The 25,758-nt window shown below is 34.6% G+C and overlaps 1 protein-coding gene across 8 annotated transcripts in view; it reads left to right on the top strand.

The window, feature by feature from the left end:
* BRDT (bromodomain testis associated) overlaps nucleotides 1–25,758 on the top strand; it is a 79,944-nt gene that overhangs the window by 26,007 nt on the left and 28,179 nt on the right. For 5 of the 8 annotated variants that reach the window (XM_077120286.1, XM_077120284.1, XM_077120283.1 and 2 more), the window contains exons 7-15: nucleotides 959–1,087; nucleotides 2,903–3,091; nucleotides 3,732–3,895; nucleotides 3,972–4,258; nucleotides 4,348–4,461; nucleotides 4,537–4,686; nucleotides 15,294–15,355; nucleotides 17,490–17,661; nucleotides 24,037–24,137. In XM_077120286.1, the coding sequence (XP_076976401.1) occupies nucleotides 959–1,087; nucleotides 2,903–3,091; nucleotides 3,732–3,895; nucleotides 3,972–4,258; nucleotides 4,348–4,461; nucleotides 4,537–4,686; nucleotides 15,294–15,355; nucleotides 17,490–17,661; nucleotides 24,037–24,137 (1,368 nt within the window). Of the gene's footprint in view, nucleotides 1–958; nucleotides 1,088–2,902; nucleotides 3,092–3,731; nucleotides 3,896–3,971; nucleotides 4,259–4,347; nucleotides 4,462–4,536; nucleotides 4,687–15,293; nucleotides 15,356–17,489; nucleotides 17,662–18,400; nucleotides 18,586–21,740; nucleotides 22,045–24,036; nucleotides 24,138–25,758 lie in introns of those variants that run through there. The other 3 variants (XM_077120288.1, XM_077120290.1, XM_077120289.1) reach the window with 3 other exon arrangements.

The raw sequence follows: 25,758 nt of genomic DNA, 5'->3' as shown, positions 1-25,758 counted from the left end.
AAAATACTCAGAATATTATATTTAGGCCAATTTGAAATACAAGGAGAATATATGAAGAAATGATGGGGGAAGATCAGAATAGAAGGAACTCTGGTACTTGAAAGCGAAACCCCATTTTAAAGAGGTCAAAAGCAGCCATTTTAATATTAAACACAGAAGTTATATACTTATGTATTTGATTTTTTGATGACTACTCTAGCAGCAATGTGAAGAAAAATTAGGAAATGGGTCAAAACTGGAGGTAGGGAAACCAGAGAGAGGCTACTATAGAATTCCAAGGCAAGAAGATAGTAACTTAGTTTAATTATCTGTACCTGTTAATTGACAGTGATCTGATTGGTTGAAAATTATGTTTCATGTTTTAGTCTTATATTTCCGTAATTACAAATTAGGTCTGGCATGTTTCAGTTTTTATTGACCTTTTGTATTTGTTTCTGACTTGTCCATTAATAGACACATTTTTGTTTGTTTGTTTTACTTTCATAGTGTCTTCCTGAATGGTTACTTTACATCCCCACTCTTCTATCCATCTGATTTGCAGCCACCTAAAAATGTAGCCCATACTCCTATTACTCTTCTGTTCAGTCTTTTTGTTCCCAGTAGAATTTTTATCTTTTTGCTGTTTCTCTGATACCAAACTTATCTGCCCAAGGTTATCCAAACACATTCTTTGTATTACGGCTTTTGTGATTTTGTTCCTGTTCTTCTTTTTACCTGAAATACCTTCCTTCCTTATCTCTGCTTGTTAAAATTCATTGGATTTTTCAAAGTCCAAAGATATAAAACCAATGTAGCAGAACTTTAACATTTATCAAATCTGGATGGTGGGTGTCTGTTTATTTAGTAATTTCTATATTCTGTGTGCTTGAATTACTTCATAATATAAATACTTAATATAAGTACTCAAATACTTATTGAACTTGGTGTTTACTAATCCTGTAATTTTCCTTTAATTTAGCTAAAAATGGACAACCAAGAATATAAGGATGCATATGAATTTGCTGCAGATGTTAGATTAATGTTCATGAATTGCTACAAATACAATCCTCCAGGTCATGAAATAGTGACAATGGCAAAAATGCTCCAGGTACGTTACTTTGTGCTCTGAAAGTGTTTTCCCTCTGAAGACAGTTTAGAAATTTTAGAATCATAACTAAAGAAATAAAGAATAACATACACACACCCAATTAGTTAAAAAAAAAAAAAGAAAAAAAAGCAAGGTATAAATCATACTCTTAAAACCAAGAGGATTTGTTTGTCGAGGTTTAACATTACTTAGAAGCAAATCTTTTAACAAAGCTGTCCAGGGTACAAAGGATATTAGAAATATTAGTGAAGAGAGGACAGTAGATAGCTGAATAGGTCTGACTGGAACATGGCCCATGTTTCACTGAGGGCAAGGCCAAGGACTCTTGAGACTGAGGCATTGGGAGATAGTAGAAAGATGCACGGACCTCAGGGCAGAAGATCTATGAAAGAGGGTTATCCCTTATATAACTTCAGCAGTACTTTGACCTCTAGAAGCTTGTCTCGCCTGGAAGAAGGGGAAGAAGTTGCTAAAGTTGTCAGGGAAGAAAGCATGGGCCTTTTTGTTTATACTTTGCTCTTGTATATTTCTTTTCATGGTTTATCTTTTTTTTTTTAATTTTTCTATTATTCAATATAACAACATACAAACAAACATTCTTACCATATGATCAGTCCATTTTTGATATATAATCAGTAACTCACAATATCATCACATAGTTGTATATTCATCATCATGATCATTTCTTAAAACATTTGCATCAATTCAAAAAAAGAAATAAAAAAGAAAACAGAAAAAAATTCATACATACCATACCCCTTATCCCTCCCTTTCATTGATCGCTAGCATTTCAATCTACTAAATTTAACATTTATTCCCCCGTTATTATTTTTAATCCGTATGTTTTACTCATCTGTTAAGGTAGATAAAAGGAGCATCAGACACAAGGTTTTCACAATCACACAGTCACATTGTGAAGGCTATACCATTATACAATCATCTTCAAGAAACATGGCTACTGGAACACAGCGCTACATTTTCAGGCAATTCCCTCCAGCCTCTCCATTTTACCTTAACTAAAAAGGTGATATCTATATACTGCATTAAAATAACCTTCAGGATAACCTCTCAACTCTGTTTGGAATCTCTCAACTCTGGAGTCTCTCAGCCATTGACACTTTATTTTGTCTCATTTCACTCTTCCCCTTTTGGTCGAGAAGTTTTTCTCAATCCCTTGATGCTGAGTCTCAGCTCATTTTAGGGGTTTTTCTCAATCCCTTGATGCTGAGTCTCAGCTCATTCTAGAATTTCTGTCCCACGTTGCCAGGAAGGTCCACACCCCTGGGAGTCATGTCCCAGGTAGACAGGGAGAGGGTGGCGAGTTTGTTTGTTGTGTTGGCTGGAGAGAGCGACCACATCTGAACAACAAAAGAGGTTCTCTTGGGGGTGACTCTTAGGCCTAATTTTAAGTATGCTTGACCTGTCCTTTGTGGGGTTAACTTTCATATGAACAAGCCCCAAGACTGGGGGCTCAGCCTCTAGCTTTGGTTGTCCACATTGCTTGTGAGGATATCAAGAATTCAACTTGGGGAAGTTGAATTTTCCCAAGGGGGCTTTTTAAATACTTTTTTATTCACTGTTCAAATCACTCTGGGATTTATCGGGGCATTTCTCTGGACAAACCTACAAAATCTCATGCCCTACTCAGGGTTCCATGTACTTATGGTGTTCAGTTAAGCTGCTCATGGTATTTCATAAAGGGGAAATAGTTCCCAATCAAAATATGACACTGAAATGTGCCTTTATTAAAAGATGTTATTGACACATTAAATAAGAAATATAGAAAATCCTAACAGCTACATTTTTCAATTATAGGATGTCTTTGAAATTCATTTTGCAAAGATCCCAGATGAACCTGGTGAGAGTGTGCCTGTATGTTACATTAAAACAGATAACACAAAAATCCCTGGTAAAGAAAGTGATAGTGAAGTGTCTTCAGAAGATAACACTACTGATAATGCTGAAGATGAACGAGTTCAGCGTCTTGCAAAGCTTCAGGAGCAGGTATTTAATTAATTGTATTGATACAAGTTTTGATTCTTTTCTATGAACTACTGCTGATAGTTTTATTATAAAATCCTTTTTGTAGATTAAAAGCCATTATATTTAGACAACTTAGTTTTATTTACTTATTGGCTTTATTTACTTATTTATTTACATATTTAATTATTGGCACATTTGTAATGTTTAATAGTCTTTCCTACTCAAAAATATATATATCTTTAAAAATCTGTTATGTTTCTCCCCATTATTAGTAGTTGATTCTTATTGAAATGATTTATATGACATAATGCAAGATATTTAATGGATGAGATCTTTATGTAACTTTGGTACTTTTTGTGACCTGCTCTGAGCTCACCTGAAAAATCAGTTATTAAAAACTTTAAGACTATCAGGAAATGTTAATTAGTCTTAGTCTGTTTTTAGATGAATCTTCAAATCTTTGGGTTGAACGCATGACAGTAGTTGTAGTTTAATGTAGGTCCCTCAAAAAATGAATTTGTGAAATGAGATAAAAACCTGAAGGAAAAAATATGAAGTGAATTTCACAAAGGATACTCTTAACTTCTGAGTGCCTTCTTTTTTACCAATATCTTTCAATTATTTGGAGCGATGAATGTTAAAAGAATTTTTCCTTTATCAGCTTAAAGCTGTTCATCAGCAGCTACAGGTTCTGTCCCAAGTACCTCTCCATAAGCTAAAGAAAAAGTCTAAAAAGGAAAAGAAAAATGAGAAGTTTAATAACAGAGGTGAAAATTCACGGAAAAAGTTTAAGCAAATGAAATTAAAGGAAAAATCCAAGCGGAAGTAAGTATCTTTTATGATGGCTTATTAAAACATAATATATCTAAAATAAGTTTGACTGAATTTATTGTTGTTACAGTCAGCCAAAGAAGAAACAACAGGTCTTTACTTTGAAATCTGAAGATGAAGTTAATGCTAAACCTATGAACTATGATGAGAAAAGGCAGTTAAGTTTGGATATAAACAAACTCCCTGGAGATAAACTTGGACAAGTAGTTCATATAATACAGTCAAGAGAACCTTCACTGAGAAATTCCAGTCCTGATGAGATAGAGATAGACTTTGAAACACTGAAAGCATCAACACTAAGACAACTAGAAAAATATGTTGCAGTATGTCTAAGAAAAAGACCACTAAAACCCCAGGGTATGTATTTCTGAATATTAATAGCAGTTGATCTAGTATTTGTGTTAGCTTTTTTGTCATACTCATTTTTTCTCTCCTAAATCACACAGCTAAAAAAATACTGAAGTCTAAAGAAGAACTTCATTCACAGAAAAAACAAGAGTTGGAGAAGCAGTTACTGGATGTCAATAATCAATTAAACTCTAGAAAACGTCAAATAAAATGTAAGTGGCAGTTTTAAAATGTCCCTGTGGCTAACTACTTCTGTTGATATTTTAATGTATTTTTCTATTTTGTAGCTGAGAAAACAGAATCCTCTAAAGCGGTTGGAGTCGGTTCCCGATTAAGTGAAAGCAGTAGTAGCAGCAGCAGTAGCAGCAGCAGCAGCTCATCAGAGTCTGAAAGCAGCAGTGATTCAAGTTCTTCAGACAGCAATGATTCTGATTCAGGTTAGCTGTTCCCTTAAGTTTACCTCTGGGAAAATTTTTGTTTGTAATATTGAGACTTAAATTTTGAAAATCTATTTGTCATTTACCCAGAACCTGTAGTTATTATTTAATTGCATGTAGACAATCTTAAATATTTGCTCATACCTTAAAATAGATACTGTGTAAAATGAAATTACATATTATGCATATGTGACTTATAGGTTTGTAATGTTGAAAATATGTTCCTTGAAGGTGGGATAGTCTCTTAATAAATAATACCAGATCTTAGTACGAAAATGTTAGATGATAAAATCCAGATCTTCACTTCTTTTTATAAAATAAAAGATTATTTGTGGATATCTTTCACTTTATTCTTCATAATATATATCATTTTAATTTTCAACGTATATCCTGTTGTGACTATACATTCTGAGTTGAATTAGCATTTTGAATTAAGAAACCAAGCATCTGGAAACTGTGTGAAGCACAATTCTTTTCGTTTTTATATTTCTTTACTGTAGAATATTATCTTCCATTTATAGAAAATGTAATGTAAATTTAGAGTCTCAGTTATGCTAAAGTAAATTACCTTGGATAGTTTAGCATCAGCTGTGTCAGGTTTAAGAGATTCATGTTCTTTTGTGTATGTGCTGTTTATTTGATGGCTAAATATTTGACAGATAATCACTGCCCCAATAATACTGAGTTGGCGGTAGGGTTCCATCATTGTTGACCAAAAGACAAAAGGTCCTTTTATGCTTAACTTTTTTTTTTAAACAAATACTTGTCATGAAATTCAGTTCTTATAAAAAAAATCCCACGCAGAAATTGTCACATCAGGAGTTCTTACCATTTGTGAAAATGTCCTTATTAGTTCATTCTGGTAGTAAGGGTCTTCTGACTTGCAATACATTTTATTTCACACTGTTTGCATTTATGTGGTGCTGATTGCTGCATTTTATCTTTACATTTTTATAGTATATAGTGATAAATACATTGCATTTTTGTAAGAATAAATGGAATATTTACTTTTGTTGAAATTTGTCATACTAGAAAAATTTTAAATTAATTTAGGGCTCTGATTTTACGTTATTTCCTAATATTTATTTGACTTTTAAGCATTAAACAATGCTGGAAAAAATCTAAGCTGCATTTAGTATTTTAAATTGTAATTAGCATTTGTAATTTCATCTAATAAAGCATTTGAGGTGTAATAAGTTAAAGCACTTTGTCTTTTATTTGTAGTATAAAACTTTTTTAACTGTTAGTTTGAATTAGCAAGTTATATATTGACACTGATCAATAAATGCCTTTTGAGTATTAGAGGAAAATACTATATACAGAATGCTTCCTTCAAGTACCTTAATTTTATTTCAATTTTTAGTTTCTGATAAAATATTCCAAAATATTGCTTGAGAGACTGTTTATCAACTATACATTCATAAGATGATACAATATATATATATGTTTTCTTAACTTTCTAGTAGAATAAATTGGCCTCAAAATTCTAATGGTGAAGCACTGCTTGAGTTGAATTTTTATTTTATGACATTCTTATTTAATGTCATCTTTTTCAATTTAAAGAAACTGCTTTAAAAATATTGTTAAAATCAAAATAACAGATTTTTATATTCAGCCTATATTACGGATAGTGTATGTTTGTAACACTAAGGTCAATTTGTCTTCTAACATAATATGAATTGTCCTTTATCTTTCAAATTTTAATTGTCTTGTGTAATTTCATTCTGTGTATTTTATAAATTATGAAGGAAATGTCTCACTTAATGGGAAAAAACAAATTATATCTTTGCTTAGTAAAATAAATCAGTAAAGGAAGCAATAGAACTTATTGTCCTACATATTAATTTCAGTTGTATCTAGCAACTGTTCTTAATTTCTAGTGTGTAAGAAAATAATATGTTTTAACTTTTCTGAGAATGACGACAAAAACAGAAAACTAAATAAAATGATTATAAGTTGTGAAAATAAGCAGGTCAGACCATATGAACAGTAATATCTCCTGTAAAAATAAATCAGGTATCTACCATTATTAATTATGCACTTGACACTGTTGGTGAACAGAGGATGACAAATCCTCTGTCAGAGTTTCAGGGGTAAGGAGAATGGGACTATTTACTGAAAAAAATTATTTTGAAAATTAGGTATATCAACAAAACCTTCTTCTGAGGTACTGTATTAGTTAGTAAGCTACTAGAATGCAAAATACCAGAAATGGAATGGCTTTTAAAAAGGTGGATGTAATACTTTACAAGTTTACAGTACTAAGGAAGTTGAAGTGTCCAAATTGAGGCACCAACAAGAGGTTACCTTCACTCAAGAAAGGCTGATGGGTCAGAAACACCTCCGTCAGCTGGATAGTCACATGGCTGGCAGCTGCTGGTCCCTTGCTCCTGGGCTCCATTGCTTTCAGCATCTGTTCCTGTGGGGGTTCCTCATTTTACTTCTTCATGGCTGGCTTTCATCTCTTGGCTTCCTTTGGCTGTCTCCAGGTTCTGGCTTACTTAACATCTCGTGACGATGTCTGCTGACCTCCAAACATCTCCAAACTTCTGTCTCTGTTCTCCACATGTCCACATCTGTGTCATCTCTGCTGTGAAGTTTGTGTCAGCTCTGAGGCTTCTGTCAATTCTGTTGGTTCTTTTATTTCTCTCCAAACTATTCCCTCTTTTAAAAGACTCCAGTAAACTAATTTAGGCACACCTGGGATGGGTGAGGTCGGATTTCCATCTAGCCTAAAGTCATACTCACATTTTGGGCATGCTATATCTCCATGGAGATAATCTAATCAAAAGATTCCAACCTACAGTCTTGAATCAAGATTAAAACAAAAGGTTGCTCTCACAAGATTGGATCAGGATTAAAACATGGCTTTTCTAGAGAACATAATACTTTCAAACCAGCACGGGTACATAAATAAAAATCAACTGAAAATATAAGATTGTGTAACTTTAAAATTAATTATGACTTTAAAATTTATTAAAATAAAATTAATTCTACAGCTGAAACATAGTTAATATCATTTTGATTCCCAAAACTCTGGTTAATAAGGCTTTTGGTTATTCAAAATAGTGGTTGTGAATCTAATTTTTAGGGGGAATGTGTCTGAATGCTTCTCAGAGAAATTTTTTGATAGAAGGATGTTGATCTTAAGTTATTTCTTCTTAAAGTATTTTAAAATATCTTCTCTCCCTGGATTTTTATAGCATTTTAGCTCTATGCAATTTTCTTAACCAAGTCACAGTTTTCTAGAATTTGGTTGCAGGGACAAAGCTCTAAATAATCTTTTAAAAATATCTTAATATTATTGACTTATTTTTATGGTTATCATCCTAAAAATTTTTGCCTACAATTTTTTTTAATTAAAAAAAATTTTTTAAACATAACATACAAGCACGAATGTTCTTACCATATGATCATTCCATTCTTGGTATATAATCAAAAACTCACTAGCATTTCATTGATCACTAGCATTTCAATCTACTAAATTTATTTTAACACTTGTTTCCCCAATTATTTATTTATTTTTAATCCATATGTTTCACTCATCTGTCCATAAGGTAGATAAAAGGAGCATCAGACACAAGTCTTTCACATTCACACAGTCACATTGCAAAGGCTGTATCATTATATAATCATCTTCAAGAAACATGGCTACTGGAACTCAGCTCTACATTTTCAGTTCCCTCCAGCCTCTCCATTATACCTTAACTAAAAAGGTGATATCTATATAATGCATAAGAATAACCCCCAGGATAACCTTCTGACTCTGAAATCTCTCAGCCATTGACACTTTATTTTGTCTCATTTCTCTCTTCCCCCTTTGGTTGAGAAGGTTTTCTCAATCCCTTGGTCATCCTGTATTTTGGCTTGGTTTCTCCTTACTACAATATCATTCTATGCAGATGGCCTAAGTATTTTAAGGGTAATATCTGTCAAAAACTTTTAAGTGCTGTAAGTAATGCTAGGCTTTTTATTCCACCTTACTCAAATGATTATTTTCCATTCATTCTCAAACTTCAGTTTTGGAAAATAGGGACTTATTAATTATGCTTTGTTAAATAGGATTGATTACATGGCAGAGCATTGATTTCCAACAAAGTTTTTTTTTTAGTCTATGAAATTCACTTTAAGTGATTCTCATCATTTTGAACAAGATATTAAATCATTTTCAAGATTGGGCATTGTGATGAAATTGCAAATGCTTGAAAATAAAGATGAGAAATCTGTGGGTTAAAAGTAGTGCTTCATTGCAAATTTCAGTGTGATTTGATTTTGTCATTTAAGTTATCTTCTTGACTAACATCAGTATATATAAAAAGCCATGTGCAGATAAGTCATCAACATTTATTAAACATTGGCATAAATATAAAATCCTCAAATATTCTCCAAAACTAACAAAATATCATTAAATATCAGAGATGTAAATGAGACTTTACAATAAAATTCCTTAACAGATACATGTATTCTATATTGGCTAGGCTATGCTAATATGAATTCACAAGCTATTGAAAAATTTCTAATGCTCAAAAGCCTTGGGGAAATCTTGAGTGATATATAATAGGGAGGAATACAACTAATAACTTTACTCTTGGGCCTATTAATATTACCAAGAAAAAGCAGTCAAGTGGAGGAATAGTGCTTTTGATTGGAACCAGATAGGAACACCATGAGTTGTCTATTTGTAAGCAGACATGTTTGATCAGTGTGAAATAGAATATTTTCCAGGAATGTTTCATTTCCATCATTACACTGTTAAAGAAACTCTATATGACATTAAATCATTATTTTTCTTTACATGGTTAAGACTGAAGTGAATTTATCACTTCACCCTTTAGATTTTTTGCCTTTATTAGTTTAATGTAATATTTAGAGAATGAAATTTATGACCTTCTTTAAGCAGCAATTGTTTCTTTTTTAATGTCATATTTATGGTGATTTCAAATTAGTGATAAAATAACCACTTTTCTTCTTATTACTGTTACGTAGGTCTTCTGTGAAAATGACAAGAATGTAAATTTTTTTATGCGAGAGAGAGGACAAACTTGATTCTCATTTATACTTTGTTGTAACATCTTGGGGGGAGATAATTTATTAAATGCACAAAGTATATAATAACAGTCTTAAAATAATCTTTGCTATTCAAGTTAGTAAGTTTAAGAGAAATAATTAGTGTTCATCATTTAAAAATTATTTAGCTTTATTAGTTTCTCAGTAATTAAAGTGTTTGGTTCAAGATATTAGAAGGATAAAATTTAATACTCAGATCTAATTAAAATATCTTGCATTTATTGAGGTCCATATTTGAGCCTTGGATCTTTGAAATAGATCATGCATCTTTAAATTCTCTATTCAAACCTGAATAAAGACTGTCTAGAGTAGTGTTTCTCAAAATTGGCAGTACTTAGAATCACCTGGAATGGAAAACAAATAAAATACTGTGTCTGAATCTGAATTGATGAGGAGTAGGGTCCCGTATGTGTACTGTTAAGAGCTTCTCAGGTGATTTTAACATGCTGCCAAGTTTGAGAGCCATTGGTCTAGATTTTTTCCTCACACTCTGTAATGCTAGCTGAAATGCACTTGGTAAAAATAACAGGTAGTTTATAATTGCTTTCTTCTTCATATTAAAATAAGTACCAAACTCTTAGTGAAAATTACCAAAACATTCTTTGAAGGAAATACATTTTTTTTTAAATTGCTTGCTTTTTATCAATGGGACAGTGGCCTGGGCTGTAAGCTTGAGTAAATCATTTAACATCTCTCAACCTGCTTCCTTTCCTATAAAACAAGGAGATAGACCAGGTATTAACTTCTAATCATTTTTCTATAGTTGAGGTAGGATTTGTTTTTAAATCTCCCATAATGCTTTCTGCTATATGGCATTATATTCTGTCTTTGCACTATGTTATTATATTCCTAGTCAACATTTCACATTTGCTAACAATATTTGGTGTCTGTTTTAGTTGCTGAAATGCAGTATACCAGAAATGGAGCAGCTGTTTGGCTTGGTTTGGTTTTGGAACAGCTTTTAAAAAGGGGAATTTATTAAATTGCAAGTTTACAGTTCTAAGGCCACGAAAATGTCCAAACTAAGACATCCAGGGCAAGATACCTTGATTCAAGTTTGGCCAGTGTGTCCAGAACACCTCTGTTACCTGAAAGGCACATGGCAGTGTCTGCTGGCTTTCTTTCCTGGCTTCTTATTTTATACAGATTCCCTGGGGGTGTCTTCCTTCTGCATCTCCAAAGATCTCTGGCGGTGTGGGCACTCTTTAGCTTACGTTAAACGTTAGCTTTAAACGTTTTTCCAAAAGTGGTTCCCCTTTAATGGGCTCCAGAAAGCAACCCCCACCTTAAATGATGGAAACACATCTCCATGGAAACCATCTAATCAAAATTTATCACCCACAACTGGGTGGTCACATCTCCATGGAAACAATCAAAAGATCCCACCCAGCAATATTGAATTAGGATTAAAGAACATGGCTTTTTTTCGGGTACATGACAGTTTCAAACTGGCATATTCTTATCCTTTGAACCCCCAAGAGACATACTCTTTGCAAATACAAAACACATTTATTCCATCACAAAAATCACAAAGCCTTAAACCGTTTCAGTAAAACATAAATACAAACAAAGGCAGAAACAGTACAAAATCTCATCAAAGTCAGTTACAGGCATGGTCTGGCCTAAGGCAAAAAAATCTCCTCTTGCTCTGGACCTGTAAAACTCAGAACAAGTTATTTGCTGCCAACATACAAATGAGGGACAGTCATAGGATACAAGTTTCCATTTGCATAGGGAGAAACAGGAAGGAACACAGGGTCACCAGATCCAAATAATTCTGAAAACCTGCAGGGCAAACTCCATTAGGTTTCAAATTCTGACTGTCATTTATCCTCCGGGCTGTAGAACGTGGCATTCCCACCCTTTCTAAGGACCTATGCAATGGCCCAGCTCTCTCCGAATGTAACCTTGGGAGATACTGGGGAGACCAGCTTTTTCTTGGCTCTACCTTCTTCAAGATCGGGGTAACACCCAGGCTCTCTGCCATCTCCAGGACACACACTCAACCTCTTCAGAAAAATGGGGTGGCAGCTAGGCTCTCTTCAATCCCCAAGGAATGTGCTTCACCCTAAGGCAGCAACTATTCTTCCTGAACATTGAGGTGGACGGCCCACCCTCTGCCTTTGGGGCAAGCACACCCTCTCCAAGTGCTTGGGTGTGTTCACTCTCCTGGCCTGCGGTTTCTTGGCTTTAGAGCTTAGCTTCCATGGTTCTGCCACTGAAATTATTTTTCCTCTAATTTGTCCCTTTTCTGTCCTTCTTAGTCCACACTGGCAGTGGTTCCGTTTATATAGATCCCACAACACTCTTGTTGGTTTTCTATGCAGTGCTATGGGAGAATGCTCATTAGACAAAAGGACTTTCCTAAATCCTTTCTGGGTAGCTCCATCTCCAATCCTGGCCTTTTCTGAAATAACTGACTGGTTCCATGATTGGTTAAATCCTCATGTGGGGCACTATCTTCTGGGGACTTCTTTTCTGGATGCCCAGAATTTTCCAGACTTTTTTATCCAACAGTTCATTCTCAGCTCTCCTGTCACATTTCACCATAAGCTGCAAGAAGAAACCAGGCTGCACTTTCCACATTTAATTTGGAAATCTCTTCTGTTAAGTATTCCAGCTCATGATTTTCAAATTTGCCTTTCATCCAAAACCAGTAGTCAATTTTGCCAGGCTATCTGCCATTTTAAAACAAGGGTTGCCTTCCTTCCAGTTTGCAATAACACGTACATCATTTCTGCCTAAGGCCTTATCAAAAATATCCTTAGAGTCCCCATTTCTAGCAACAATCTCTTCAAAGCATTCTAGGCCTTCTCAAGCTCCTCATAACTCTCCTGGAATCTTCCCCGTATCCATTTAAAAAGCTGTTCCGACATGTTTGGTATTTGCAAACTGCAGTACTCCACTTCTCTAGTACCAAAATCTGTTTTAGTTTGTAAGCTGCTAGAATGCAATATACCAGAAACAGAACAGCTTTTAATTTTTTTTTTAAGTTGCAAATTTATAGTTCTAAGTCTGTGAAAATGTCCAAACTAAGGCATCCAGGGAAAGATGCCTTGATTCAAGATTGGCCAGTGGGTCCAGAACACCTGTTAGCTGGAAAGGCACATGGCAATGTCTGCCAACTTTCTTCCTGGCTTCTCGTTTCATAAGGATTCCCCAGAGGGTGTTCTCCCTCAGCATCTCCAAAGATCTCTGTGTGGGCCCTCTCAGCTCTAAACCTTTTTCCAAAAATGGTTCCTTCTTAAAGGGTTCCAGTAGGCAATCCCACCTTGAATGGGTAGAGACACATCTCCATGGAAACCATCTAATCAAAAATTACCACCCACAGTTACCTCCAAACTTTTGAACATTCACCTCTGATATATATATAATTTTTTTAAATAATGCAACTTTTAAACATTTAACCTTAATGTGATTATATATTATTTAAAATTATATACATTGTACTGACATCTTTCTAATACACCTATATAAAATTGAAAAGAATAAACGTTTTTTAAAAAGTTAACACCCACAATTGGGTGGCTCACATCTCCATGGAAACAGTCAAAAGATCCCACTCAGCAATATTAAATGAGTATTAAAGAACACAGCTTTTCTGGGGTACAAGAGAGTTTCAAAAGAGTGCAGTATCCTTGGAGCATCAATTTCAGGGGCTTGTAGGTGGTGGGTATTACATAAACTCTTCAATTGAATCTCTATCGTTCTTTCCAGTTCTCTTTTTAAAAATTCTATGGTTGAATTTTTTCTTGCATAATTTAAAATGAATACTTTCTAATCAGGGTTTAATATTGAGGTTTTTGTGGAGATGTGAAATTAGCACACATTGTTTAATGTGCATCATGTAATTTGTTTGGTAGTTTATGTCTAAAATTCAGTTTGATCCTCGTAAAGTAGGTATGCCTGTTATCACAATTCTGTCAAGATATTAGTTGATGTATGTATTGTCATTATAGTGCTCAGTTAAATTCATGTTTGCTAGACATAAAAGGGCTTCTTCACTAATTGGAATGTGATCTTAATAGTGAAAAGTTATTTTTGGCCTTTTAATTCTAAAGTCCAAGACTCATGGTATGTTCAGTTCTGACTTGCTATGCTCCTGGAAAACCAGTTACGTTAAATTAGAATGAGAAACAAAAATGCTATCATTCTTCATCTATCTATAATATATAAGACTTTTGTGAGACATCCTATACTAGGTGGTTTTTATTTTTCTATTAAAATTCTTGGATGCCTTTTGCTAGTATCTTCATCTTTTGGGGTGCTACTAATTTTTGTAATAATTCTTAGCTTTAGTTATATATGTCAGAAAACTATAGTGATAGCCTGGAATTTTTTTGGAAGACACTAATGTGATATGTCATATTTTAAATATTTATATTTATAGTTTGTATTGAGAATAACATAGTTTTGATGCATATTTGAATAATTAAGATAGATGTATAGATGTACATATATGATCATATTAATGAAGTCTGTTTTTTTTTTTTGTTCAAAGCTGAAACCATGATTTCTCCCTTAAATGTGAAAGCTACCTGGATCTATACCCTCAATCTTTATAGTCTTTCTCTTCCCTTCCTACCTAACCCCCAACACTTAAATAATACTTAGTGGAGTGACATTAAGATGGCTCATGTCATTTTAAATACTTCAATTCTTTAAATTAAAGCATGCCATTGAGGGGCATGTAGCAATTTTAACAATGTCCAGCATCAAACATTTTAGGAGAGGAAAGAACAGTAATACATCCAGTGGAAACTGATGGCATTTCAGGAGGCAGAAGGTAATTATTAAAATTAGAATATTTTAAGTTTGAATAATATTTGGTGTTAACCAGCCTTGGTGCCCTAGAGCTTGAAACAAATAACATTCAGGTGGTTCATGAAAGCTGGCCTGGAGAGATGAATCAAGGCAGTACTACCAGTGGTGCTTTACCACACTGACATAGTATTGTGATTGGGGAGGATAGCACCAGAATCAATTGTAGGAAAAAGAAAGAGGAACCCAATAGCACCCTTATAGAGAGATCTCTTTTTGCAAATCTACTTCTATGTCCAGTGTCAGCTGTATCTTCTCAGATAGATGACATACCCCTTCTCTTATAGTAAATTCTTAATTTTAATCAATCCATTAACAGCTATACATATAAGCTACTTGATAAAAGATGATTTTAGTATAATTGATACTACTTGTTTAAAACTCTCTCTTTTGTAACTTGTTCCTTTTTTTTCAAGTTCTTTACCATGAAGTAACACACTGTTCTTTTTTGCCTAAGCATAGTTTAAATTGAAATTTGGAAGTGGTTATTTATTCCATTATGTGGAAAATATCTTAAATGCTTAGTATCCCTTTAGAAATTTTGACTTTCAGGGGGATCAAAACCGATGACTCTAAATATTTCTTGATTTAAGAGGTTGTTATTAAAGAAAATCTCCTGAAGTCAGCACTCCATTTCTAATGTGGAAAAATTTGTAACTTAGATGGTATTTTTTTTTAAGCTGACAGGTATTGAAATATTTATTTATGTACATTTGCAGAAAAGTTTACTGAGTTTACTGGAGTAAAACAGAATGATTCTCCTTCTAAAGAGAAAGTAAAGGTAAGTTAATTATTGATTTATATTTTAGAGTTTAAAAAGTACGTATGTTATAACTCACTGGTATAGTAGGGACAGCTTGGTATTTCCATGTGCAAACTGTAGGGGTGTACAGTAATGCTTGTACAGTAAGATAGAGTTTAGAAAACAGGGGTAGGGGTAGTGGAATGGTAATTTTGTTTTCTAAACATAAAATTTATAATTACCAGCCATCAATTTTAGCACTTCTTAGGTTTGATTAGCTGCTAACATTCTTTGAAAAGGATAGATTTTTTTTTGCTAATTCAGATTGTCATCCTAATATAAGAATTTTTAATCCTTTATACCTATCTCAAATATGAAATTACAATAAATTTATTTAACAACATCTTACTGGGGTAGGGGAATACAGTAATAACACCATCCTGAAGGAGCTCTTAATTTTGAAAAGGGATATAAGTACATGGTTAAAAGATTGTCTATTAGTGCTGTAATAATCTATATCAAAATTGTTTGAGAAAATGACAGAAATACTTACTGCCTGAAAGAGGGGCTGATTTCACACTTAGAAAGGACAGCGAAAGGAAAGAAATGGTTAATATATTGACATGCAAGTTAGGGGCTTATTCTTTAATGGAGGTAACGTCGTGAAAAGAGGGAATAAACACAGCAGTATGTTCAGGAAAATGCAGCAGCAGAGAGTATTTGTAAGGAAGCAGGTGATTAGAAGTTTTGGGTGAAAAAATAGGGAGAACCTAAATGAGATGTTAATATTTTATTTGGTAGGCAAGAGTGAACTCTCAAAGGCTTTTGAGTGGAAGAAGATAGAGGTGGTCTATTTCACCATAGGTATTAGTGAAATCAGAAAATTATGCCAAGTTATAAAAGAACTTACGAAATCATTCTCAGTACATAGCATGTGGAATGCCCCCTTTATGATCTATTTGTGGCCAAAACTTTTTCAGTTTCACTCACTGAGGAGCAAGATGTTCATTTGTGTTTAAGTGTATATATGTTTAATTTATAGATTCATGAATGAATGTTTGTTTGTATATTTAAGAAAGTGATTTTTTGCTTTTAAAACCTCAGCCGTTGACTTTCAACTTTGAATTTGGTGTCAAGTGTTGGTTTATGTAATTGTAGGGATAAACATTCCTTTGGCATTGGTTTTACTCAAGCTAGCATAAATATTATTCACACACTTCCCTTATCTATCCACTCACCTCAACCCCCTTATTAGACTGAGAAAGACTTGTCTTATATATCTCTATACTGCCTACCACTCAAAAGTTTAATAGATACAGTACCTGGGCTGTGAACTTAGCTTGCCACCAAATTAGGTAAGTCACCTTTATTATTTCTAAATTTTATGTAAACTATAAATAGGGATAATAATTATAACTAACTCAGAGGATTATTATGAGAATTATAGAAAAAAACATATGAAGGCCTTAGTCTGGTGCTTCACTCATACTAAGCAAATGTTGGTATTAATACAATTCACTTTTTATTTAATAAATAGTTAACTGAATTTTTGTTTGTTTTTTTCCCCATGGGCAGGCACTGGGAATCGAACCTGGGTCTCAGGCATGGCAGGCAAGAACTCTGCCACTGAGCCATAGTGGCCCACATGTTAACTGAATATTGAATCAGAATTTGTGGATATTCTAGTGGGTCAGCAGACACGTGATATAAAATTTCCCCTCTCATATGTATAATTCAGTAAGGAAAAAGGGGTAAAGAATGGTTTGGTCTCAAGACTTGATATAAAAACTCAGTTTTTATTTTTTTTTCCCAGTGGATCACAAGAAAGCATTTAAAAATGAGTAACATTGCTTAATAACATACATCCAAGTCTGCGTATACTAGTAACTAAGGTCATAGGCTTTGATTAGAACTACTTCCTATGAGCTATGCAGTGGCCAACTAAATCTTTCAAAACCTTAGTGTCCTCATCTGTAATATAGGTATAATTACACCTCATAGAGTTGTGTGACTTAAATGATATGATGTTCAAAAGAGAGTATTGCATTATATCCTTTCCCTTTTATATATATATATATATATATATATATATCTCATTATATCCTTTAGGTTTTTACTGCTAGCTGCTCTAATTTAAAATTCTGGAAGAAAATTTTATTTAACTTTGCCTTAGCAGATACAGTCTTCTGTGCAAGATACAACGTCTTTGAAAACTATGCTTATTCATCAAACCACACATTCATGTGGAATGCCAAATCACCACCAATTAGTGTTTAATCATCAGGAATTAGAACATTCAGAGAGTGTGAAAAGCATTTCGCCTTTACAGATTCTGCCTCCCACAGGTAAGAAATTAATAAACAACTGTGATTGAGAAATTGGTTTCTGAATCTTTATCTGGAAGTGCTTAAAAAGTTACCTTAAATATTACATACCTGGGAAATACTGAAAATGATAGCTAGTAAATTCCAAATTAGAAATAATCACTCAGGTGTATTATTAGAAATTATCTTCTTTATACCCCTAGGAACTCATTACATTTGAATGAAAGAAAATAACACATACAGTTCACATCCAATTTACTTTCATAGAGATTATATACATTGACATGTGGGCTATATACAAAAACCTGTCACTGTCAGAGCCTACACAACAAATTTTGAGCAGACTTTGGAAATGATGCACTAATTTCTATGATGCCAATGTGAGTACAACGGAATAAGGAAAACATATTTAAAGATTCTGTTAGGAACAATTAAATTATATAAATCAAATAGTTTATGGTTAAGGAGACATGGGCTAGAAGAAATATACATACTAGTTGTTCCTGTTTGCCAAAAACATCTCCCAAAACTGGCCAAATATTTAAACGTATTGTATAAATTACTTGTCTGTCAGTATTGTCGGAGATGAAGTTATTGCCTATCTCTACCTTGTTCTCTTGGGGATGTGAGGCACAAAAGATATTTCTCTGATACTGATGAACGGAGTCTAAAGAGTACCTGGGCCTTGATATGCTGTTGTATGTTGGTCTGGACTAATGGCAGATGTGAATATTCCTCATACATGTCTCCTTTCCTCTAGGCTGCTCCCTGGTTTCCACTTGGCCTTCCAAGGGCAGGAGTGTCTCCCAACCAGAAGAAATTTCTAGGTTGTTTCACTGCACATCTTAGGAGGAAGACAGAGCAGTTTTGATCCTCTGTTTCTTCCAATAAAAGCTCCACTAGAATCCATCTTAGGAAGAATAAACAAAGATTCAAAGCATGAAATGTTGTTTTCTTTTAATTTTTTTATTTTATAGTATAACATATACAAAGCAAAGAAATAAAAAAGCAATAGTTTTCAAAGTACTCTTCAACAAGTAGTTACAGGACAGATCCCAGAGTTTGTCATAGGCTACCATATGATCCACTCAGATTTTTTCTTCTAGCTGCTCCAAAATAGAGGAGGCTAGAAGGAATAAAAATTTATCACCACAAAATATTTGTGAAAAATAACATATATACAAAAAAAGCAATAAATTTCAAAGCACAGCACTACAGTTAGTTGTAGAACATATTTCAGAGTTTAACATGGGCTACAATTCCACAATTTTTGGTTTTTACTTCTAGCTTCTCTAAGATACTGGAGACTAAAAGAGAAATCAATTTAATGATTCAGCAATCATATTCGTTTGTTAAATCCTATCTTCTCTGTATAACTCCACCATCACCTTTGATCTTTCTATCTCATTCTTTAGGGGTATTTGGGCTGTGGCCATTCTAACTTTTTCATGTTGGAAGGGGTTGTCAATAATATGTGGCAAGGAGATGAAACTAGTTGATGTTCTGCAGAGGCTGGGCCCTCTAGGTTTCTGGACTTACCTGGTCCAGGGACCCATCTGGAGGTTGTAGGTTTCTGGAAAGTTACTCTAGTGTGTGCAACCCTTGTGGAATCTTGTATATTGCTCTAGGAGTTCTTTAGGATCGCTGCAATGCTTTTGGTTAGGGTTTGGCAAGTTATGATACATAGCAATGTCTAACTGAAGCTTGCATAAGAGCAACTTCCAGAGGAACCTCTTAACTCTATTTGAACTCTTTCAGCCACTGATTCCTTATTTGTTATACTTCTTTTCCCCCTTTTGTTGGCCATGGGGTTAACAATTCATCCCTGGAGTCATCTACCAGTCTCCAGGGAAACTTTCACCCTTGGATGTCATGTCCCATGTAGAGGGGAGGGCAATGATTTCATTTTCAGAGTTGGGCTTAGAGGTTGTGAGGCCACATCTGAGCAAAAGAGATCCTCCAGAAGTAACTCTTAGACATGCCTATAGGTAGGTTAAGCTTCTCCACTACTTACTTAAGCTTCATAAGAGTAAGCCTCAAGATCAAGGGCTTGGCCTATTGATTTGGGTGTCCCTAATGTTTGACACAATATCAGGGGATTCCCTGATGGTAAAATTTAATAGTTCTATATTTTTTCCTCCCATCTCTCAAGGGGCTTTGCCAATACTTTTTGATTATCTGCTTACTATATTCTAGGATGTATCCAGGCATTCATTAAACTATACAGGCTTAAAGGTACTCATTCTTATTCTTGACTCCCTGTCAGTTGTTCAAATGAGCTATCCAGACAGGTCGAGTTAGATTATGTGCTACAAAAAATTTAGTTTCCGGACAAAATAAACTTCTTCCTTTGGTCTCAAAGAGATGGTATGGTTCTAAAATATAGACAATTTCTTTCTTACCCCTGTGTTCTGAATTACCTTAATCCCAACCTGATTGGCTTTGTTCTTACCTCTAAATAAGTCTATGTCTTTTGAGTGGGGAGTTTAATCCATTAACATTTAATGTTATTACTATAAAGGGCAGTACTTTCTTCTGTCATTTTGTCTTTAGGATTTTGTATGTCATATCTTTTTTTCCTCTCTCTTTTTACCCTTACTGATAGTCTTCATTTCTACACTCTTCTCCAAACCTCTCTCAACTGTCTTTTCCTATCTGCCTGTAATGGTCTCTTTAGTATTTCTTGTAGATACAGCCTTTTGGTCACAAACTCTCTCAGTGTATATTTGAAACTTGCTTTGTGATTCATTTTTTATTTTTTATTTTATTTTATTTATTTATTTATTTTGCATGGGCAGGCACCAGGAAATGAACTAGGGTTTCTGGCATGGCAAACAACAACTCTGCCTCCTGAGCCACTGTGGCCCACCTTGTGATTCATTTTTGAAGGAAAGTTTTGTTGTGTATAGATTTCTTGGTTGGCGGGTTCTCTCTTTCAGAATTTTAAATCTTTCGTAACACTGCCTACTCACTTCATGGTTTCTCCTAAGAAATATGTATATAGTCTTATCAAGTTTCTCTTGTGTATGATGGATCACTTTTCTCTTGCTACTTTTAGAATTCTCTCTTTGTCGTTGACATTTGACAAATTGATTAGTAAGTGTCAGAGTAGATCTGTATGGATCTTTTCTGTTTGGGGTATGCTGTGCTTCTTGGATCTGTAATTTTAAGTCTCAAAAGAGATGGGGAATTTTCAGTGATCATTTCCTCCATTATTCTTACTGCCTCCTTGCCCCTCTTTTCTCCTGGGACACTTATAACACATATATTTGTACACTGCATGTTGTCATTTAATTCCCTGAGACCCTGCTCATATTTTCCCATTCTTTTCCCTGTCTGTGTGTAGGATTCCATTCTTTTCCCTGTTGTGTGTAGGATTTCAGATGTCCTGTCCTCTCGTTCACTAAACCTTTCTTCTGCCTGTTCAAATCTACTGTTACAAATCTCAGTTGTGTTTTTCATCTCTTCTATTGTGCCTTTCATTCCCATAAATTCTGCCATTTATATTTTCAGGCTTTTGAGTTCTTCTTTATATCCTTCATCTCTTTTACCTTATCTTCCCTCAACTTGATTTGATTTTTGACTTGATTTAACATGTTTGATTCAACATTAATTAGTTGTTTCAACTCTTATATCTCATTTGAAGTGTTAGTTTGTTCCTTTGAGTAGACCATATCTTCATTTTTCCTGGTATAACTTATAATTTTTTCTTAGTTTCTCAGCATCTGCTTTCCTTTATTAGTTGTTCTGGAGGTCATTTTCATTCTTTCACGTACGGTTTTCTTGTTGGTTGGCTTTGTTCTCTATCTGTTTTTTTGGTGTTCAGTTTAGCTTATTCTAGACCTCTAGCATAGCTTGTTTAACTGTTAAGAATTTTAAGCTCTTGTGTTTTGGTTCTTGCCATTCCTAAGTTGTACTTTTTTTTTTATGATGGTCTCTCCAGATATCATTGACCCTAGTCATATTTTCCCAGACTAGACAGACCCTGGTCTCAGGAGGTGGGTGTAATCAGTATTAAGTTTCCCTGGGGATGAGACCCAGCAGCTTGTTAGAGATTCCTGTGAAGCCTCTAGACTCTGTGCTTTTCCTGTCCTTCTCAGCAGGTGGTGTTTGTCAGCCTCCAGCTCTTCACCTGTGTTCAGTGATGCCTTTAATTCTAAACTGACCCTGTAGCTGTCAGGGGCTACTTGAGACAGAGACTGATGTAGAAGGTGAGTTTAGGGCTTAGCCCATGGGGTCTGAATTCTCTGACTCAGGGCCATCACTTGAGCTGGGTTCTGCCTCCCCTCTCCCTTTTTCTGGGGAAAATAACTCCTTTAGGGAATTAACTTCTTCACTTAACTTGTGACTTAATTCTGCCCTTGCCTGGATCAGTACTAACAACTGAAAATGCCAGAGGCTTTCTCTGATGAGCTGCTTACAATAGTTTGTTTTGTTTTTAAAATCCCTTTTCAGAGCTGGTCCCAGTCCACAAGTTTCCTGGTACCTGTCTCTAAGTGCCTTGGGGTACAGCCCTTTTCCAGTGTTCTGATCTGGGCTGACTCCAAAATTCAATTTATTTTTAGATTTTCCCCCAGCCCCTCTGAATGTTCTTTTACAGGCATCTCTTTATCTGCCAACCTTCAAATGTTGATGCTATTCAAGTTTACATCCCTAAGTGTATCTTTATACTTTACTCCAGAAGTTGCCAATAACTTTCCAAAGCACTAGGTTCACTAAGCTAACGATCCTCTTAGCTCTCAAAGCAATAGGCTTGGAGCATCTTTCCCATTTACCCAGCTGTCCTTTACATTGATCATTTTCTACATGTCACAGTATCTAAAAGGCAGGAAAGCCGTACTGTATCCATTCTTCCTGAATTCCATTCTACTCGGTGTCTATGATTTTATTCTAATTTTTGCAACTCAAACCTATTCATGTCCCAAGCATGTTTATACCATTCTACTGAATGTCTTTATCTGAACATCATGCAACCATTTCAAACACAATCTATCAAAACTGTATTTACCTTTCCTTAATCTTCAAAGATTCTTTGAAATGGCATAACCATTCTTACCATCTTAGACTCAGCAAATTGAGAGTACTTTTAAAATTTATTTTACTTGCCATGTTTTCTTTCTGCTTCCTAAATGTATTTGGTCTCAAACAGACAGAAGATGTAGTTTTTAATTATAGTTTTTCTCCCTTTTTTTCCCATTCCTTCTTGAACTGAAGAAACATGGGTACTTGAACTATGTGAGGACATACAAATTTAAAATTTATTCTTCTATCATGCATTCTTTGACAGTGTTTTGTCTTATCTCCTCACTTCTACCCCTTTTGATATTTCTTGCTTTCTTCTAGCCTCAGATTCTACTGGTGCTAGGGCTAGAGAATCAGCCAAGGAATTGATCATAATTAGTGATAGTGTAGATTTGATATAGATGGAGTTCTAAATGGGTGATAGAATCTTAAATTTAAGTTCCTACAGCATGTAAGTGACTAGTACTTTGTTAGCTTGAGAAGCTGATTAACAGAGAGCAACTCAGTAAATACGTGATTTGTCCTCTCTGTCCTTTTCCCACTCATTAGAACTTGTAGACAGGATTAGAGAGAATTGAAGCAGAAATGACTCAATTAAATTTAGTGCATCAGGGTGCTCTTAGTTGCAAATGACAGAAAATTTAGCTCAAACTGACTTAAGCAATAAGTAATTTTATTGGCATACATAACCCATAGTTCAAATTAAGTCAGTTGTTTAGGCATGGTTTGATTAGGGATCAAATCCTATTACTGTAGTTTTCTTCTACCATAATAAAAAATGAAATATTCGGATGAAAACGAAAAACCAAAGGAATTACAGAGCTTATTCTCTTCATCATAGCTGCTCAAAGAAGCCTTTTGCGCTTCTCACCCTTATTCCCTCTCTATCTCTCTGTGTCTAGTGTCTTAGTTCTTCTGTCCTCTGTGTGTTCTCTGTTCTCAAATTGGCCACCCAGTTCGCGTCTTTCCCTAGAAGTCCATATTGCCTTATACCTGCTCTTTCCTAAATAAGTTACTGGTGGGAGATAGGATTACCATGATTGGTTGGGGCAAATCAAGATGCACCCCTGGGACTAAACTCAGCTACAGACTGGAAAGCTGCTGTTCCAGGGAGACAGGTAAAATGGATTTGGTGAGGGAACCACAATGTTTCTTATTCTTCATGTTGACAAAAAAAACAGGATCAAATTTCAAATGACAAATATTTTACAGTAAAGTAATAATAAGTCCCCAGCTAAGAAATTCCCAAGTTAGGAACATCAAGGAATTGATTACTTTGTTTCATAGTTTCTACCTGGAATGAAAAGAAATCAAATTCTGGATAAGGATGATGAAATATATTGATTATGTTCTTCTAAAAATGTTTGCATCTAGGTGATTCTGAACAACACTTGAATGGTCTTACTGTGATGCATCAGTCTGGTGATATTGGCACAAATGTGTTAGAATCTGAATGTCAAGGTCCTGTGCAGAAGGTAAAAGTAATATTATTTATCTAACATATCTCTTCCCACAAATCTTGAAGGTATTTTAAATTGAGTAGGAATCACCTACAGACTCTTTCCCCTTCCCCTCCAAATTAAGTCTCTTCAAAAATTCATCTGATCACAGTACAACACAAATTTCCGTATTGTCTTCTTTTGAAACATATAAAATGCCACATTATTAAATCATGTTGTCATTTTTTGAAGTTGGCTTATTAGGCCCAACCTGTTCTATGTTAAGAAAGATAGGGAGATGTTAAGAAAACTTATTCATATGATGAAGTAGCACAAAAGATATTTTAGCCCTAACTGAATGAGATTTGAAATCTGAATAGCTATTTTTTGCCAATTTAAAAAAGAAAAAAGCATTACCTGTGAATAACACCCTTCTCTCACCCCCTACCATTAGTCCCCATTTTTGGCTTTTCTTGCAGATAATATCATTTTTGTATTTGCCAGAGATCCTAATTTGAAAGCATGTTATATAACTACTTTTTAGAATTTGTTGGGGAATATTTCTAAATGGAGTCTTAGTTGAAGTTAATCTCAAACCTCAAATGATAATTCTTTCAACAAATATTCTAGATGTTTGGGATATATTAGATACATCAAGTACTGTTCTAGGTGTTTGAGTCTTATTGTCAGAAATTGATTTTAATGATGACATTTACAAATCCCCCTCCCCTGTTTTCTTTTTCTTTTTTTCCTTACAAATACTTCAGAGGTCAAATCTTAGGCTAGTGTACTGACCTTATTATTTGGGCACACTTAGGAAATCTAGCATTCTACCACAAGGAGCATACTCCTTTGGCTTGTGTGCTTTCTTTAATATGTTTAATTTTCTTACATACTGCTCTGCCAGTAATTATTAACATTAGAGATTATTTTTAATTGGGGTATTTTGTTGAGATTATTTTTAATTTTGTGTTTTTGGTGGTGGTGGTTTGTTGTTTTTGTTTTTTACTTGAGCAACAGCAGTGTCATCCATCCCCTTTAGGATAGGAAGAATAGTGTTCAGGTACACACAGTTCCTAGCAGACAGGAGGAACTGAAACATTGGACTGAAAGCTTAAGAAGGAATGGAATTGTGTAACTTGCGCTCTTCACAACAAATGGGCAAGCAAACCATTTTCATTCTTGACATCACTTCCCACTCTTGCCCCCTCTTTTAGCATATTACCACTTATCGAAAGGAGGATTTTTGCTGCTAGAAGAGATCTTTGAGAACTAGTCTTTGTGAATAAACTGTGGCCTGGGCAGTTCAAGCATCTTGCCTAAATAAGAGCTGGAATAAAAGACTTGAACAAACTCTCTCAGCTTCTCATCTTTCTATTCAGAGCACCTAGCTTTCCATTCTTTTTCTGGTTTTTCTTCTGCCTCTGGAAAGGGTGTCCCTTTTTGGCAAAATGAACTCTTCTATATATGTTCTTAATTTTCTTTTCATTCAGCAGATGTATCGAGGAGCTCTCCTGCCATTTTTATAAGCCTCTGTTATCCCTTTCAATCTTTTCACTACCTGTCTGCTCCTTAAACCAGGGTTTTTCAGCCATGGCACTATTGACGTTTTGGATCTGATCATCCTTTGTTGGCTATGATTCTGTGCATCGTAGGA

The sequence above is a fragment of the Tamandua tetradactyla genome, chromosome 11 (assembly GCF_023851605.1).
Source record: "Tamandua tetradactyla isolate mTamTet1 chromosome 11, mTamTet1.pri, whole genome shotgun sequence".
Classification (NCBI taxonomy): Eukaryota; Metazoa; Chordata; class Mammalia; order Pilosa; family Myrmecophagidae; genus Tamandua; species Tamandua tetradactyla.
The sequence above is the reverse complement of the archived record's forward strand: the minus strand, read 5'-3'. Positions and strand labels throughout refer to the sequence as shown.